The 13,990-nt window shown below is 45.3% G+C and overlaps 1 protein-coding gene across 4 annotated transcripts in view; it reads right to left on the minus strand.

Annotated features, from left to right (window-relative positions):
* Positions 1-13,990, minus strand: part of PAG1 (phosphoprotein membrane anchor with glycosphingolipid microdomains 1) — a 134,270-nt gene that overhangs the window by 15,458 nt on the left and 104,822 nt on the right. For 3 of the 4 annotated variants that reach the window (XM_039250100.1, XM_039250097.1, XM_039250098.1), the window contains 2 exons: positions 2,875-3,081; positions 996-1,047 (listed from right to left, as the gene is read on the minus strand). In XM_039250100.1, the coding sequence (XP_039106031.1) occupies positions 996-1,047; positions 2,875-2,999 (177 nt within the window). In that variant the 5' untranslated portion in view covers positions 3,000-3,081. Of the gene's footprint in view, positions 1-995; positions 1,048-2,874; positions 3,413-13,990 lie in introns of those variants that run through there. The other variant, XM_039250099.1, reaches the window with a different exon arrangement.

Consider the following 13,990-nt stretch of genomic DNA (forward strand, 5'->3'; position numbering starts at 1 on the left):
CTGTTTTAGCCCTGCCACGGGGCTCCGGCACGACTGATGAAGTCAGCAGTGTGACTACGGGGTGGCCCCATCCCCGGCTGCTGGAGGTGCTCAGCCAGGGAAGGGCGTGAGTGGAGAGAACAAGGCGAGACCAGGACACTCGGGCTGCTCCTCACCAGGGTGGACCTGAGAGCCCCTCGGGCCCCCAGGTGAGAGCTGCGGACACCCAGCCGGGCCATATCGAGGTTGATGGGGGGGGGGGCCTACCTTTCGGTTAGCTTCATGACCAGCTATTATCGGTTGAACTGGATACTCCCCAAATTTCTGTGGTGAAGTCCTAACCTCCAAAATACCCTAGGAACATGCCCTTATTTGGAACAGGGTCATTGCAGATGAAAATAAGATGAGGTCACGCTGGAGTCCTTATAAAACAAGGAAGCCTGGACAGAGACACGCACAGAGGAAAGACCACACGGAGAGACACAGGGAGAAGACCACGAAGTACCCAGGAGTGGCAAAGAAGGCCGGCAAACCCTCAGAAGCCAGGAGATGGGCCTGGAACACATTTACCTTCCAAGCTCTCAGAAGAACCAATCAGCCCCACTGATGCCCTGATCTCCCCTTCTAGCCTCCAGAACTTCAAGATGATACATTTGTTATTTAAGCTGCACTGTTTGCGATCCTTTGTTATGCAGCCCTCGCACACTAATACAAGGCTGGAGCTGGGCAGAGGCTCCCAGCAGCAGGTTGGGGCTCTCTAAGAATTTTTCTGGCAACAGCACAACTGCATCCATTTCTGAAACTCTCCCAACCAACCGGGCTAATTGCATGGGCCTCTAGTCACACGGGCCTCTAGTCACGCTGCACCAGAGTCCTTCAGAGGGAGGACACAAGGCAGCCAGTTAACTCCGGCTGAGTCCTCCCCTGGGTTCCCCTTAGGTTGCCAGCGTGTGGGAACACACTTAGATCAGTGGCTGGTGTTTGGAAGCACGCACAGACATGTGCTATGGGCTCACCACGTTCATCAGGTTCTCGTGGTCCCCACTGTGCTGCCTCGGCTTCTTTTCTCTGAAATAGAAAAGAACACATCACTTTAATATCAAGCATGCCATCTAAAATCAAACGTACACTCCCCTTTGCTATCCTAATATTTGTCCACATTTTAATCTTTTAGGATCCTGGTTTACTGTGCCAAGGAAGCAAAAGCTGGACAGTGACTTCATCACTTCTCTGCAGGCGTCAGGGTCTGAGGGGTCAAGTCACAGCATGAGAGCAGTCACCTCGCTCGCTCACACCTTTCTCCCAGAGTAGAAAACAGAAGTTCACAAGAGGACTGAGGCACGTTCCTGAGCAGAAACTTGTCTCAGATCTAGAATACTGGAAAGAATTTTGCCTTTTTTTTTTTTTTCTTTTTTTTTTTAAGAAAACCCAGACAAACTCAGAGTCGGCTACACAGTGCAACGGGACTGGGAAAATAATGAAAGAAAATACAAATTTTGGCACGTCGGGAAGGATACATGCTCTCAGGATGAGTCATATGTACTTCCAGTCTATGGAAAAGTCCATCGAATAAAAATAGAATTTATTTTTACTCAGGACAGTCTAAAGAAAGCCATCAGTACTAGAGAATACATGTTCCATATTTGTACATGGCAACAGTGACGCCTAGTGGGAGTGTACATAATTACAAGCAGGCCCTCCCTAGTCCAGGAAAGCACACTCTCCACTGGCCTCTATTTCTGCATCTTCCTCACCAGACGCAGATCCAGCTGTAGAGCCCCAGGTCCAAGCTGGGAAGGGCCTGGAAAGCTACTTGGTTTGGAGAGTCTGATTTTCCTCCTCTTGACAGAGATTTCAGGGTAGGAAGTCCTATCCAAATTTGTAAATGACACTTGCTGGGTCACTCCTGAAGTCCCCGAGAGAAAGGTCTGGAGGTGGACTGGCCGAATTGCACCAGCCCCACAGCACCAATCTGCCAGGAGGCTGCATGTATCCTTTTTTAAATACATTTTTTAATGTTTATTCATTTTTGAGAGAGAGAGCACAAGGGAGAAAGGAGGGACAGAGAGTGAGACAGAGAATCTGAAGGACGCTCCAGGCTCTGAGCTGACAGCACAGAGCCCGAAGTGGGGCTTGAACTCACGAACTGTGAGATCATGACCTGAGCCAAAGTTGGATGCTTAACTGATTGAGTCACCCAGGAGCTCCTGCAAGTATCCTAACATCCTCGGAACACCTGGGAATCACTCCCAACATGTTAGAAAGACCTTTGCTTCTGAGCAAAAATCTTTTTTTCGGGGTGGGGGATACAGACATTCTATATGAGGGAGACCTGGGTGGGGAGAAGAAGCATAACTCTAAAAACCACCAAGATGATTATTTTGTCTCTCTCCTAGGAAATTCCGTCTGTTTCTTAACAAATTGCAGTTCTAGATTACAAATCTTTAATGGTCCTTTCAAAGCACGTAACAGCAATAGTAATCAGTAACTCTCAAGTGGCAGCAGAGTATCTTTAATGCACATCACACTTAGACCTCCAAATGCCTACAGACGGGCAGACACAATATACGGGCAGACACAATATACGGGCAGACACAATATAAATTTAACAAGGATGTGCCTAAAAGAACGGCAAGAACTTCATTCTGGGAAGTTTCATAGACAAGGGTTCTCCCAATTGCTCCTGAGCCAATTCAAATATGGATTTTCATTCAATGAACAGAAAAACATCCTGGGGCACTCTGCGGCACAGACACTAGTTAATTTTAACACAGGGGTTTCTGTGAATGTCTGTGGATCAGGATTCTGTTTACAACATGCTTTTCCCATGAAGACGCTTCTGGGCACAGGGGAAGGGTTATCTCAAGGTTCCAGCCGATACACGTCAGATCTCACCTGTCACAACTGGAACACAGAAAGATGAGGAAGCTGATGAGGAAGAAAGTGACGAGAGCTGCCAAGCTGCCCCACAGGACAACCTGCATCTGTCCGCTGCTGAGCATGCTCCCCGAGGGTCCCATGGTGGGAGCAGGAAGTGGCACAAGCTGGAGGGTCGGTCAGTCCTTCAAAGGTGGTAACATGGGTGCAGAGGGCTTCGTCGTCCTGTGGAGAAGAGACCAGTGGGCTTTGAAACGGCTTCTCAGGTGAAGTGACACAATCTTGTAATCAGTGCATGTCAGGAGGAAGCCCAAGAGCCAAGGCAGGGCCGTGGGTGCGGGACGCTCTGCACTCAGCTGGACCCCTGCCTCTGGGCAAGTCCCCTCTGCTGTCCAGGCCTTTGCTTCCCTCACCTGAAAACGCACACTGGGAATGCACGAGCACCCAGCACAGGGCTTGAGGCAATGAACGGCTTACGGTTTTGCTATGTTTGGGGATAGATTCTTTAAAAAAATTTTTTTTTCAACGTGTATTTATTTTTGAGACAGAGACAGACAGAGCATGAGCTGGGGAGGGGCAGAGAGAGAGGGAGACACAGAATCTGAAACAGGCTCCAGGCTCTGAGCTGTCAGCACAGAGCCTGGTGTGAGGTTCGAACCCACGGGCTGTGAGATCATGACCTGAGCCGAAGTCGGACGCTTAACCGACTGAGGCACCCGGGCGAGTTTGGGGATAGGTTCTTAATGTCCGCAAATAAAATAAAATTCCAGATACTCCATAGCAAATAAGTGCTTACTTGGATTTTATTTTTTCCAGAGCAGTGTAAAGCATTTGTTATTGCTTTCACAAAAATGCAGTTCACATTTCCCACCCATCTTCCTAGCACCAAACCTGCTTTTCTCGGAGAAGGTCTAAGGTCAATACAATTAATGAAAGAAAATATTGTATATTCACCTTCATAAGAGTTACGTACTGTGAATATGTAACTGTTCCCAGGGCCAGCTCTGCGAGCCCTCAATAAGTACATTTTCAAATGGACACATGAAAGCACGTGCTGAGAACACACCACCAGCAGTAACTAAGACCTATTTATAAGCAACTACAAACGGGGCATAAGAGCTGCACCTGTGCGTGTTCGGACCTGGCATGTCCTGGACTCTTGCTCCATGCTTTCCTCATTTAATCGCTGCTACCAGACTGGGAGCAGGGCCCTGCTCCTCCCCATTTTTCAGACAAGGAAACTGAATGGCGGAGACACTAAGTTCTCCTACGATGTCCTGGATGCTATGTGGCAGGTGAGGATGTGAGTCCAGCCATTTGTGACTCTACACCTGTAGTCTTAGCCCCGAGAGGAAGCTCCTTCTCAATGGGGGGTACAGCTTGCTCCCCATTCCGGCGACAATGCTGCTAAGTGCAAATGGCCAGATGAGGTCTGTGAAATATTTCAAGAGTGATAGATTTTTGAAAAAGAGTCACATATCAAAAATTAATGATTATCACGGGAGATACAGGCTTCCAGTTATGGACTGAATCAGTCATGGGAATAAAAGGCAGAGCACAGGGAACACAGTCAACAGTACTGTAATAGGGTCATATGGTGACACACGGTGGCTACACCCATGGTGAGCACAGCATAATGTGGAGAAACGGAATCATGATGCTGGACACCGGGAACTAATAAAACATTGTGTGTCAACTATACTCAAATAAAAATAATTTTTTAAGGTTATTTATTTATTTATTGAGAGAGAGAGAGAGAGAGAGAGCGCGCACGCGAGCGAGCAGGGGAAGGGCAGAGAGAGAAGGAGACAGAATCCCAAGCAGGCTCCACACTGTCAGTGCAGAGCCTGACATGGGGCTCGAACTCATGCAACTGTGAGTTCATGACCTGAGCCGAAACCAAGAGTTGGACACTTAACCCGACTGAGCCACCCAGGCACTCCTCAAATAAAAAATAATTTTAATTAACAATTATCTCCTGTCAGAGAGGCCTTGTTTATAAACATTTGCTTTGCTCAATTCAAGAATATTCTAACTTAAAAGGAATAGCCTGTAACTCAACGTCAACTTTCAAGAATAAACTGAGCAAATTATTGTGTTAATGAATAAGAACTCAAAAAAATTTATTTTCATGCAAAAGACTGTCCACGTTTACATTTTCATTTGCTTCTCTGAGAGAGCCGTGACTGCATTTCGGGAGCACCACGCTGTCTGCATCAAGCCAGCACCTGGAGGGCTCAGTGCCAAGCAGGAGCACGTGTTGAAGGGCCTCGGAGAATAAAAGCCATTTCAGCAAAGGCAGTTGAACTGGACCAAATTTTCTCTGAGTGGAACACATCGTATTTATTTGAATATTTAAGGCTGAAGAATAATAAAAAGCTGGAGAAAAAGAAACTTTATCCACAACGTATGCAGGCTATTCTAGACGAAGTCCATGTTTGTCCTTAGGTCCCTGAGTCAACACGAACACTTCCTAACGCTCTGTCAATATATAAACGTACGACTTCCTGTGTAACACGCACCGTCTTCCTATGTCGGTTCTACATGGCGCCTGCGAACAATACACACATACAGTGATAGATGGTCAAACTGCTCTCACATGTTTGCCCCCGGACAGCTATCGCTGGGTGAAAATAACCACCGCGTCTCTTCTGATTTGTTGAAGCAGTGAATAATTTACTTTAAATTTAGACTACAAATGGGCACCGCAGTTACTAAAATATATTCAAGCAAGCACATAAATCAAGGCAACCTATGAATATATATGATAACCAATTTTCCTATACGGGTCCGAAGGATAACGCATTTTAGGAAGCGCAAACAAAAGGTATCTGTTGCGCAGGCACTGGTTTGTTCCTTCATTCATTCACTCGTACAACAGATATAATCAATGTCTATTTATAAAGTGCCAGATTCCTAGAAAATAGTTTGCCATGTGAATTATTCAAAAGCCAGATATCCATCAGCAAGCTGATGTAGAATCTGTAGGACCTTTGTCTATTTCTGTACACGTTTCTCTTCTTTTCTCTCCCCCTCATCGGGGAAAGCTGGTCGAATCCAGTGAAATATGTGGGGTGCCCAGCCTACCAGAACACGGCAGGGAGAGAGAGGATGAAAGCGGATTATTACGAGCTACTGAATAAAAGATGTAACTCAGAGAAAATGTGTCAAAGCTCCTGGCTCACTCCCCTTCAACTAAAATGTGCTGAAAAGCTACTACAAGAACTACTGTTTCATGGACAAGGATCTCCCAACGGAAAGAACAATCATCATCAAGTTTCTGGGCCGCACACCTTGTAATCCCTCAGGGCAGGGGCTGCTCCTAGTGAAACCTGACATGAGGGCCCGAGACAGCACTGCTCACGGACAGCTTCCCTTTTAGGGGCCTGGCGGATGCTGGGGTTTCCACATGCATGACCCCTGACTCACAGCAGGACCTCCCATTCATTCTTCTCTCCTGGTCTCTTCCTCTCTCTGCACTTCCACTTCCCAGTTCTCCTGCCTGTTCCTTCTCTGGTCATCTCCTTACATTTTGGTGTCTTATCTGTAAGTAAGACAGGACTGTCCCTCCCCACCCCATGTATACAGATGAACTACCCCTCCCCATATGTGTAGCTGGGCTCCCCCCTCCTTGTGCGGATGCACGTGACTTCCATGTTCTTTCCTTCTTGGTGGGGCTGAGAGCACAGGCCTTGTGCGGACGCCCCGGGGCTGTCCAATCAGTGCAATGGCCTGTCTTTTTACTGGTTTCGCTGAGGTTAAACACAGAGCTCAGGGGTCAATTTAGTGTGTTATGAGGGGTGAGTGGGGTGTCTTTCCATGTGGCCAGAAGGCGTCTCTCAGGATTAGCAACAGAAAGAATAAGAGTATGGGGAGCACAGCGTCTGGGAAGTACAAAGTCACCCCGAAAAGGACGGCTCCTGCCACAATGATGGCATTTTCCAGACCACTCACTGTGCCCCTTTTCCAACCAAGTTCCATGTGGAAAAGACGATCTAAGGCTCCAAAGTCCATGCTACTATTACTGGTCCTGAGAATCATCTTATTTGCTGCTAATGCCTATATCAAGTACGGTATTTTCTGAGCACCCAGAATTAGTGCATACCAGCAGAAATACATGCACAATTCGGAGTGATCTCCCATTTAAGAGAGATATTGAAGAGAGATTTAAACCTATTTCTTTCAATTCTGTTCTTACCTGACTCAATAAAATTATATATTCAACTATAGATTATTTTTTTGAAGTTGAAAAGATATTTCATCGTCAGACCACATGTATAAATATTCTATGAGTTACTCAACACAGGGAAAAGGAACACTATTCACTGCACCTCAACTAACATTTAAGATGGCTCCTGAATGCCCCACTAGGATTTGTAGATGATCATAATTAGATGATAATTAGATGATAATTAGTTGTAGATGATCATCAGAGTAATAGTTGCACATCAATTATTTTTGTTTTAGAACAGACTTCATTATTGGCTGCATTGCTGTACAATCACGGCTAAGACAGTCACGTAAGACAAATGTGTGATATTGTTGTGAAATAGGCAATGGTACCATCCCTCACCCCTAATTTTATAATTCAGACTACTGTGGGAACTTGTCATTTGGCCCCGAGAAAGGTCAGTACTTGAAGTTACAGAACGTCTGTTGAGGATCCTCTGCAAGGATCTTAAAAGTCTGACTGAATAATTATTTTGAGCAAAATTATTTTGCTCCAGAATGTCTGATCCTTTTATATCCATTTATGTTTTTAATCAATAGGTGATTCAAGCAGTAGAAACACTGATAGCCTTTTACTCTAAAAGTAGGGGCCACTATTAGCCACAAGGTGGCAGTATTATCCTATTCTCAGCCCTAATCTTCAGCCTCTTCACTGACCGCTATCCCTGAGGTTGGTGCCTTGTGCTAGGCATTTTGTCTTCATTAGCCTAGACTATCAGCCACTGAAATCAATTCCGACAGAAAAGAAAACAAAAACAAGATGGAATTAATGAAAGGTGATGACCAGATGACAGCTATTTTCTTTTTATAACGTTCTTAACAGGTAGGTGCTCTGATTACGGCAAATTCTGTAAGTAATAACTTGGTCGAGTTGGGATGGCCGGTGAGATTAGCTGCAGAAGCAGACACTTTAATTCCTCCGAAGTAGATTTAGGTTGGTAATGATGGTCATTACCACTTTACAGCTGTCCTAGTCAACGCATAATTATGATAGAAACCGCCTCCACTGATGACCCCTCACTGATGAGCAAAATGCGGACAGGACCCAACCCCATGGGAGCTCTTCCTTCCTGGTCATTACCAGGTGTGGGAATCATGAGTTAAAATGATGCTTTATGAGCTACGGATTAACTGAACAAATTTAACAATGGCTGAGGAGCTAAATTCTCTGCTGGGCTCCTGTTCCGTGAGGCACATTCTCAGATGCACGTGCTAAGGCTAAATTAACCTCTCAATAGAATTCTTGAGTTCCGTGCAAGAGTTTGAAGCTAAAATATTGAAATTCAGGTAGATTTCTCTTCAGAGTAAGGAGACTGGGATATAGGCAAGCCTGTACGCTGTTCTCTGGATGATTGCTGACCAGCCACCTACACAAATGTTTGCTGGCCCTCTGGCTAAGGAACAATGGTTCTCTGCCAAATAAGGTCATTACAAAGATGTCTCCGTTTCTGGGGCGACTGGGTGGCTTAGTTGGTTAAGTGTCCGACTTCAGCTCAGGTCATGATCTCATGGTCCATGAGTTTGAGCCTCACGTCGACCGCTCAGAGCCTGCTTCAGATTCTGTGCCTGCCTATCTCTCTGCCCCTCCCCCGTTCACACTCAGTTTCTCTCTAAAATACAAACATTAAAAAACAATCTAAAAAAGACAACAAAGATATCCTAATTTCTCTTTTTTCCTGAGTTGAGGGAAAGACACCCAAAGAGTGGAAGGTGGTGAAGGGCTCCAAGGTAAGATTTTCTTGCTTATAGTTTCTTGAACTATAAATTTTAGAACATCACTATCGAGCAATGACTTGACATTTCTTTCAGCAGCCGACTAAGAGAAGCACACTACCTGTGAGCATGAGAGAGAGAAGCCTGGAAACCTTTACCGTCACGGGCCGACCCTGTCATGGGGCTGCTGCTGAAGGCAGCAAGAGCCAGGCATTCATTCGAAGAGCAAGTTATAAATCCTTAAGGCCATCTGTCAGTGTAACCTGATTACTTTTCGTTTGTACCAAACGTATTGATCCACACAGGAAACGGGAAAGCTGACCCTTTCAGGAGGAGGGGTCTGTGTGGCTCTCGCTTGTCTTAAAAAATACATTAAACTTACATTACAGAAGTAACAATTTATTGCTTATAAAAGCCCATCGCCATTTTGGTGTTTACTGCCCTTAGAAAAGCCAAAAGGTAAGAGACTGATAGATAAGGAATCATGTCTAAGGTTGCTTTTGCTCATATCCTGACTTGAAAACCAACTGCCAAGGTTTTTTCTTTGTTTGTTTTGTTTTTTAATGGTAAATCTCAAGAGAGGGAGGGAGGGAAAGGAAAGAGGGAGGTAATGACTGATTCTTAGAGACCCGGTGAGTACACAGGTAAAAAGGTGCTTCACTTTGCATATGCAAGTCTTCATGGAAAATGTGCAGTTTGGGTTTTAGGGTCTATCTCCTGTGCCTTCTGCGTTTGCTCATCGGATCTAAATTCAGAGCTCCCTGAGGGTGAGGATGTGTCCACCTCATTTCCCACCCTATTCTCGCCATCTATAATAAACTGGAAAGTAGGAACCAATCAAGAAATTTTTATTGAATACTTATTTCTGTAGGAGCAATAAGGAGTAAATTCCCAAGCTGACTCTCAAAATGCAAGCTGAATAATTTATAAGGTAAGGGAGAGGAGAATAAAAGAGATGAGCGCATCAAACAAATAATTAAAAAATACGCCAAGTATGTCTTAAGGCAAAGCCTTAATTCTGAAATGAACACAGCCACCTGGCTTCTTTGTACTGTCATCGAAGCAGCTGAATGTCTCCCGAGAAAAGGCACAGCAGTGAGAACGCTGGCGTCCATGTACATGGCTGTCCACCAGCTGCAGCGTCCACGCGTGGTGTTCCTCCGACCCCTTCTCAGCAAGGGTCTTTCATGCCTTCCTGGCTCTTCCCTCCCTCAAAAGGCGCTAGGGCTTGTGTGTCCCAAGGGAAAGAGGAGCCTTAACTATTCTTGGCTCTTCTTCCCACGTTTTTCATCTGATGAAAGCCTAACCAGTCTTTAGATCTCAGTTTAGTGTCACTTCCTTGGAGCGACTTTCCTGATGATGTGCTTCAGTCCCCCTCCCCCCACACCAGTTTAGTCTTAAGCTCGGTTCATAAAGGCCTGAAAAGCCTTCTCCTTTGTGGCATTATTCAAAATTGAAATGATAGAGCTCTTTGCTATCTCCTCTGCTGGTCTGAATTCCAAAAGGGAATGCCATGAACAGACCTGTCCGGTTCACAGCTGCGGCCCTAGTGTGCAGCACACAGTAGGCATTTAATAGTCTGAATGGGTAAATACTTCAAGGAACTAACACATCAGAAGAGAAAAAGCATCCATAAACAGGTGAATATTGACCAGGCCTTCAGAGATGATAAGGACCAGAAGAAATTCCTTTTCTCAGTATTTTCAGAAGATGCTGAAATTCCATGGGGGACGCGAAGAGTTCCAAAAGTCTGCTTGTCAGGCTACCAGGTAGACGGAGTTCCTGGTACTGCCTCTGTCCTACAAATGATCATCCTGCCTCTACCCAGGGCCTGAAGAAACCTACCGCATACCAGTTTTGACTCAAAGGCTTGAAATTAAAAACACTGAAAAAACCTGAGTACATGTGACACACCAGCCACTTTTGGGCACATTATGTTATTTAATCCTTATGGACCTTTGGTATAGGGCCACTGTATCTATTTAAGGATGAGGAAACTGAAGCTCAAAGTTAAGTACACGTCTAGGGTCACAGAGCTCTAGGGTTCCTGACTCAGTGTCCCTGGCACTTTCTCCCTTAGCACAACACCCTGCAGTGTGTTCTCACAGATGGGGCAGGGGCACCCCCACCGTGTGCATAACCCCCAGGTGGCTGCCTGCCTGGGACACGGAGGCCTCACCCTCTCGGCAATTTGAACATCGCTCTATCATGACTTGCCTTTAATACAAGAGGGAAGAACATTCCCTATCTCTGGTCTGCCCCCTGCTCATTCTCAGCCACGCATTCGTCATGCATCCGTCTTCCAAGGGACCGAGAGTACTGTATGGCCCTTGCCACACCAGCCTCCTGGAGTCTTGTGAGGATTTGGTGTTCACACGCAGGCCAGTTTACCGAGCCCAGGATTTCACAGGCCTGGTCTGGGAAGCATTGTTTTGCACTGGTTTTATTCAGCTTCTTACGCACAGTGATTCAGCCTCTTTCTTTTTCATAGTCGTACACGACTTAACCAACAACTTACGTGTCTTTGCTGGGAGGTCCAGAAATTTACCGTTTGACATAAATGTCTCTCAAATCCTCCATTCAAGGCTGATGATATTTAAGTGATCTTATTTAACAGTTGGTTGGACTGTGGTTGGACAGCTAATTATAAATGCTCCAGTATGTGTCACATGCCAGTTAGCTTTTGCGAAGCCCTCACCCGAACCGTGCTACCTCGCTGAGACTGCACATCAAAGGGTGCTTATCCTGGGAAAGGCAGATGTCAAGACGGAAGAGTTACAATTTAAGAGGAGATGGCAACTTAAGTCATGTACCAGGGGACTCCCACTTTGTGGCATCAGTTTCACTGTGAGCTACAGGAGGGCAGGATAAAGCAGTCTGCTATCTCTACCACACCTTCTGATGTATTCCTACATCGTCATTACTGTAAGCGCAGCTGACCTCAGAGTTCATGTTTGCTGTGGGTGCCAGCAAGCATGTGGCTCAATCTGCCACCCAGCCCCATATATCATGATCGGCTTAGTTCTCATCTTGACACTATTTTCATTTAGTTTTTAGGTTTATTTATTTATTTTGAGAGAGACAGAGACAACATAAGCAGGAGAGGGATAGAGAGAGAGGAGAGAAAGAATCCCAAGCAGGCTCTGTGCTATCGGTGCAGAGCCAGACACACGGTTTGAGCTCATGAAATTGTGAGATCATGACCTAAGCTGAAACCAAGAGTCGGACACGGACACTCAACCAACCAAGCCGCCCATGCGCCACTCATCTCAACTGTATTTTAAAAACACCATGAATTCTTTATATCCTAAAATCAGCAGATGACATACTTTTTATTGACTCCAAAAAAACACATGTGTGCAAGTTACTCGCTGCTCTTACTGGGAACTACTCAGGGCCGGGACTAGCTACATTAGAATAAGTCAGAACTTGTATTTGAAAGTGGAGGTTCTCAGGGCTCATCCTCAAGACTTTCTGCCAGAAGCAGGGCACTCCCGGGCGATAGAGGATTCCTTGGCCCCTTGCAGAGAAGCGGCTGGGCAGTGCTTCTATAGCGCTTCTCAAAGGTTGGGCCTGGTCCGGAAGCCTCAGTGTCATCTGGGAACTTGTTAAAAATGTAGAATTCTGGCTTTCCCTGAGGCTTATGAATCAGAATGTCTGGGGTGGGGGCCCTCAGTTTTTAACAAGCCCTCCAGGTGCTCGCAATGCAGGCTGAAATTTGAGAAGACTGTTCAAGAACAGCACTTCTGTGTGTCTGCAGATCACCTGGGGATCTCATTAAGGTGCAGATCCTGAATTCGGCGTTTGTAACTGGCTGCCAGGTGAGGTCTAGGCTGCTGGCCCAGGACCATTATTTGGAGTAGTTCTATAGCATTAATGTTTATCTTCCTTCCAGCGTGGATGGTAGGGTCACCCAGCCAGATTCCTGGTGCAGGAACTTGGACTTCATCTCCTTCAAAGTTATGTGAAGACGAGGTCACAGAGCCCCTGTGTCTTAGGACTCTCATGATTCCCAAATAAATACTAGCTCTTTACCAATCCAGAGTCCCATAAAAGGGCAATGAATAGACACATCACTGTCTGTTCTTTTCCACATGTTTAACCGAGCCCAACCCTCTTGTGCCTCAGTTTCTCCTGAAAAATGAGGTCACTTATAAAGTTTCTTTTCAACTCTGAGACTCTATCATTTTATGAAAGTGGCCAGAAATTCCTCAGGTCTAAAATAAAAATTCAGGACTTTCCACCCAAAGGGAAGTGTCGGCCCAGCAAGAACATGAAATTCTCAGTGTGATCAATAGTTTCGACTCCCCAGAAAGCACAGTCTTAGTAATTCCCAGGAAAACCTGACACGGATACCACAGGGACAGGAATGTCAGGAGGAAAAACACAGGCAGCCTTTTAAGTCCACGTCCAGGGCTAGGATTCAATCCCAGCAGCCCCTGCAAGGGACCAAGCGCCCTCTGGTGAGCCCACCACTGAGCACTGGCCCCAGCAATGACTTACGAGTCTCTGTATATTTTCCATCAACATCTAGTTTGCATATTTACATATTTATAATTCATATTTATAACAGCCTTTAAACAGAATGAAAAGACAAAATAAAAAAATATGCAGATGGGATACACAGGTGATGGAGAGAGAAAATGTTGCTGCTTGGAAGCTTCTGGGCCTTTTTAAAGGCATATCCCCAAATCTAGAAAAATCTTACCCAGAAAGCAAGTCTTAAAGGGATCTGTCAAATTTTCAGCCTCGGTGCTTGATAAGCCTGAAGGGGTTCCACATGTGATAGAACATTCTGGAGAAGTCCTCTGTCTCTATTATTAAAGATAGTTCTTTGGGTTGGTTTCATTAGTTTCTTGGCAAAAATCTCTGATGTTGCTTACTCTTACTCTTTGGCACTCTGTAATTCATTAAAAAATAATTGCTAAATCCCTACTATATACCAAACACTGTTTCATCTTCTAATCACCCTGTGACTATGAGGCTACACACTGGTTTGAGGCAATTTAACTGCAAAATTCAATATGCAAGAGGGGAAAAAGGTTTTGAATTAAGGTCTTAATATATATTTTGATCAAAGATTAAAAAAACCCATTGTTGAATTCCAAGCATGTGAAATCAGAAAGAAACAAAAAGCCACAAGCCCTTTCCCTTCCACCATATTGCATTAGTCACAATAATTGAAGCTTGA

This window comes from Hyaena hyaena, unplaced genomic scaffold (genome assembly GCF_003009895.1).
Source record: "Hyaena hyaena isolate Hyena2069 unplaced genomic scaffold, ASM300989v1 scaffold_358, whole genome shotgun sequence".
NCBI classification, from domain to species: Eukaryota; Metazoa; Chordata; class Mammalia; order Carnivora; family Hyaenidae; genus Hyaena; species Hyaena hyaena.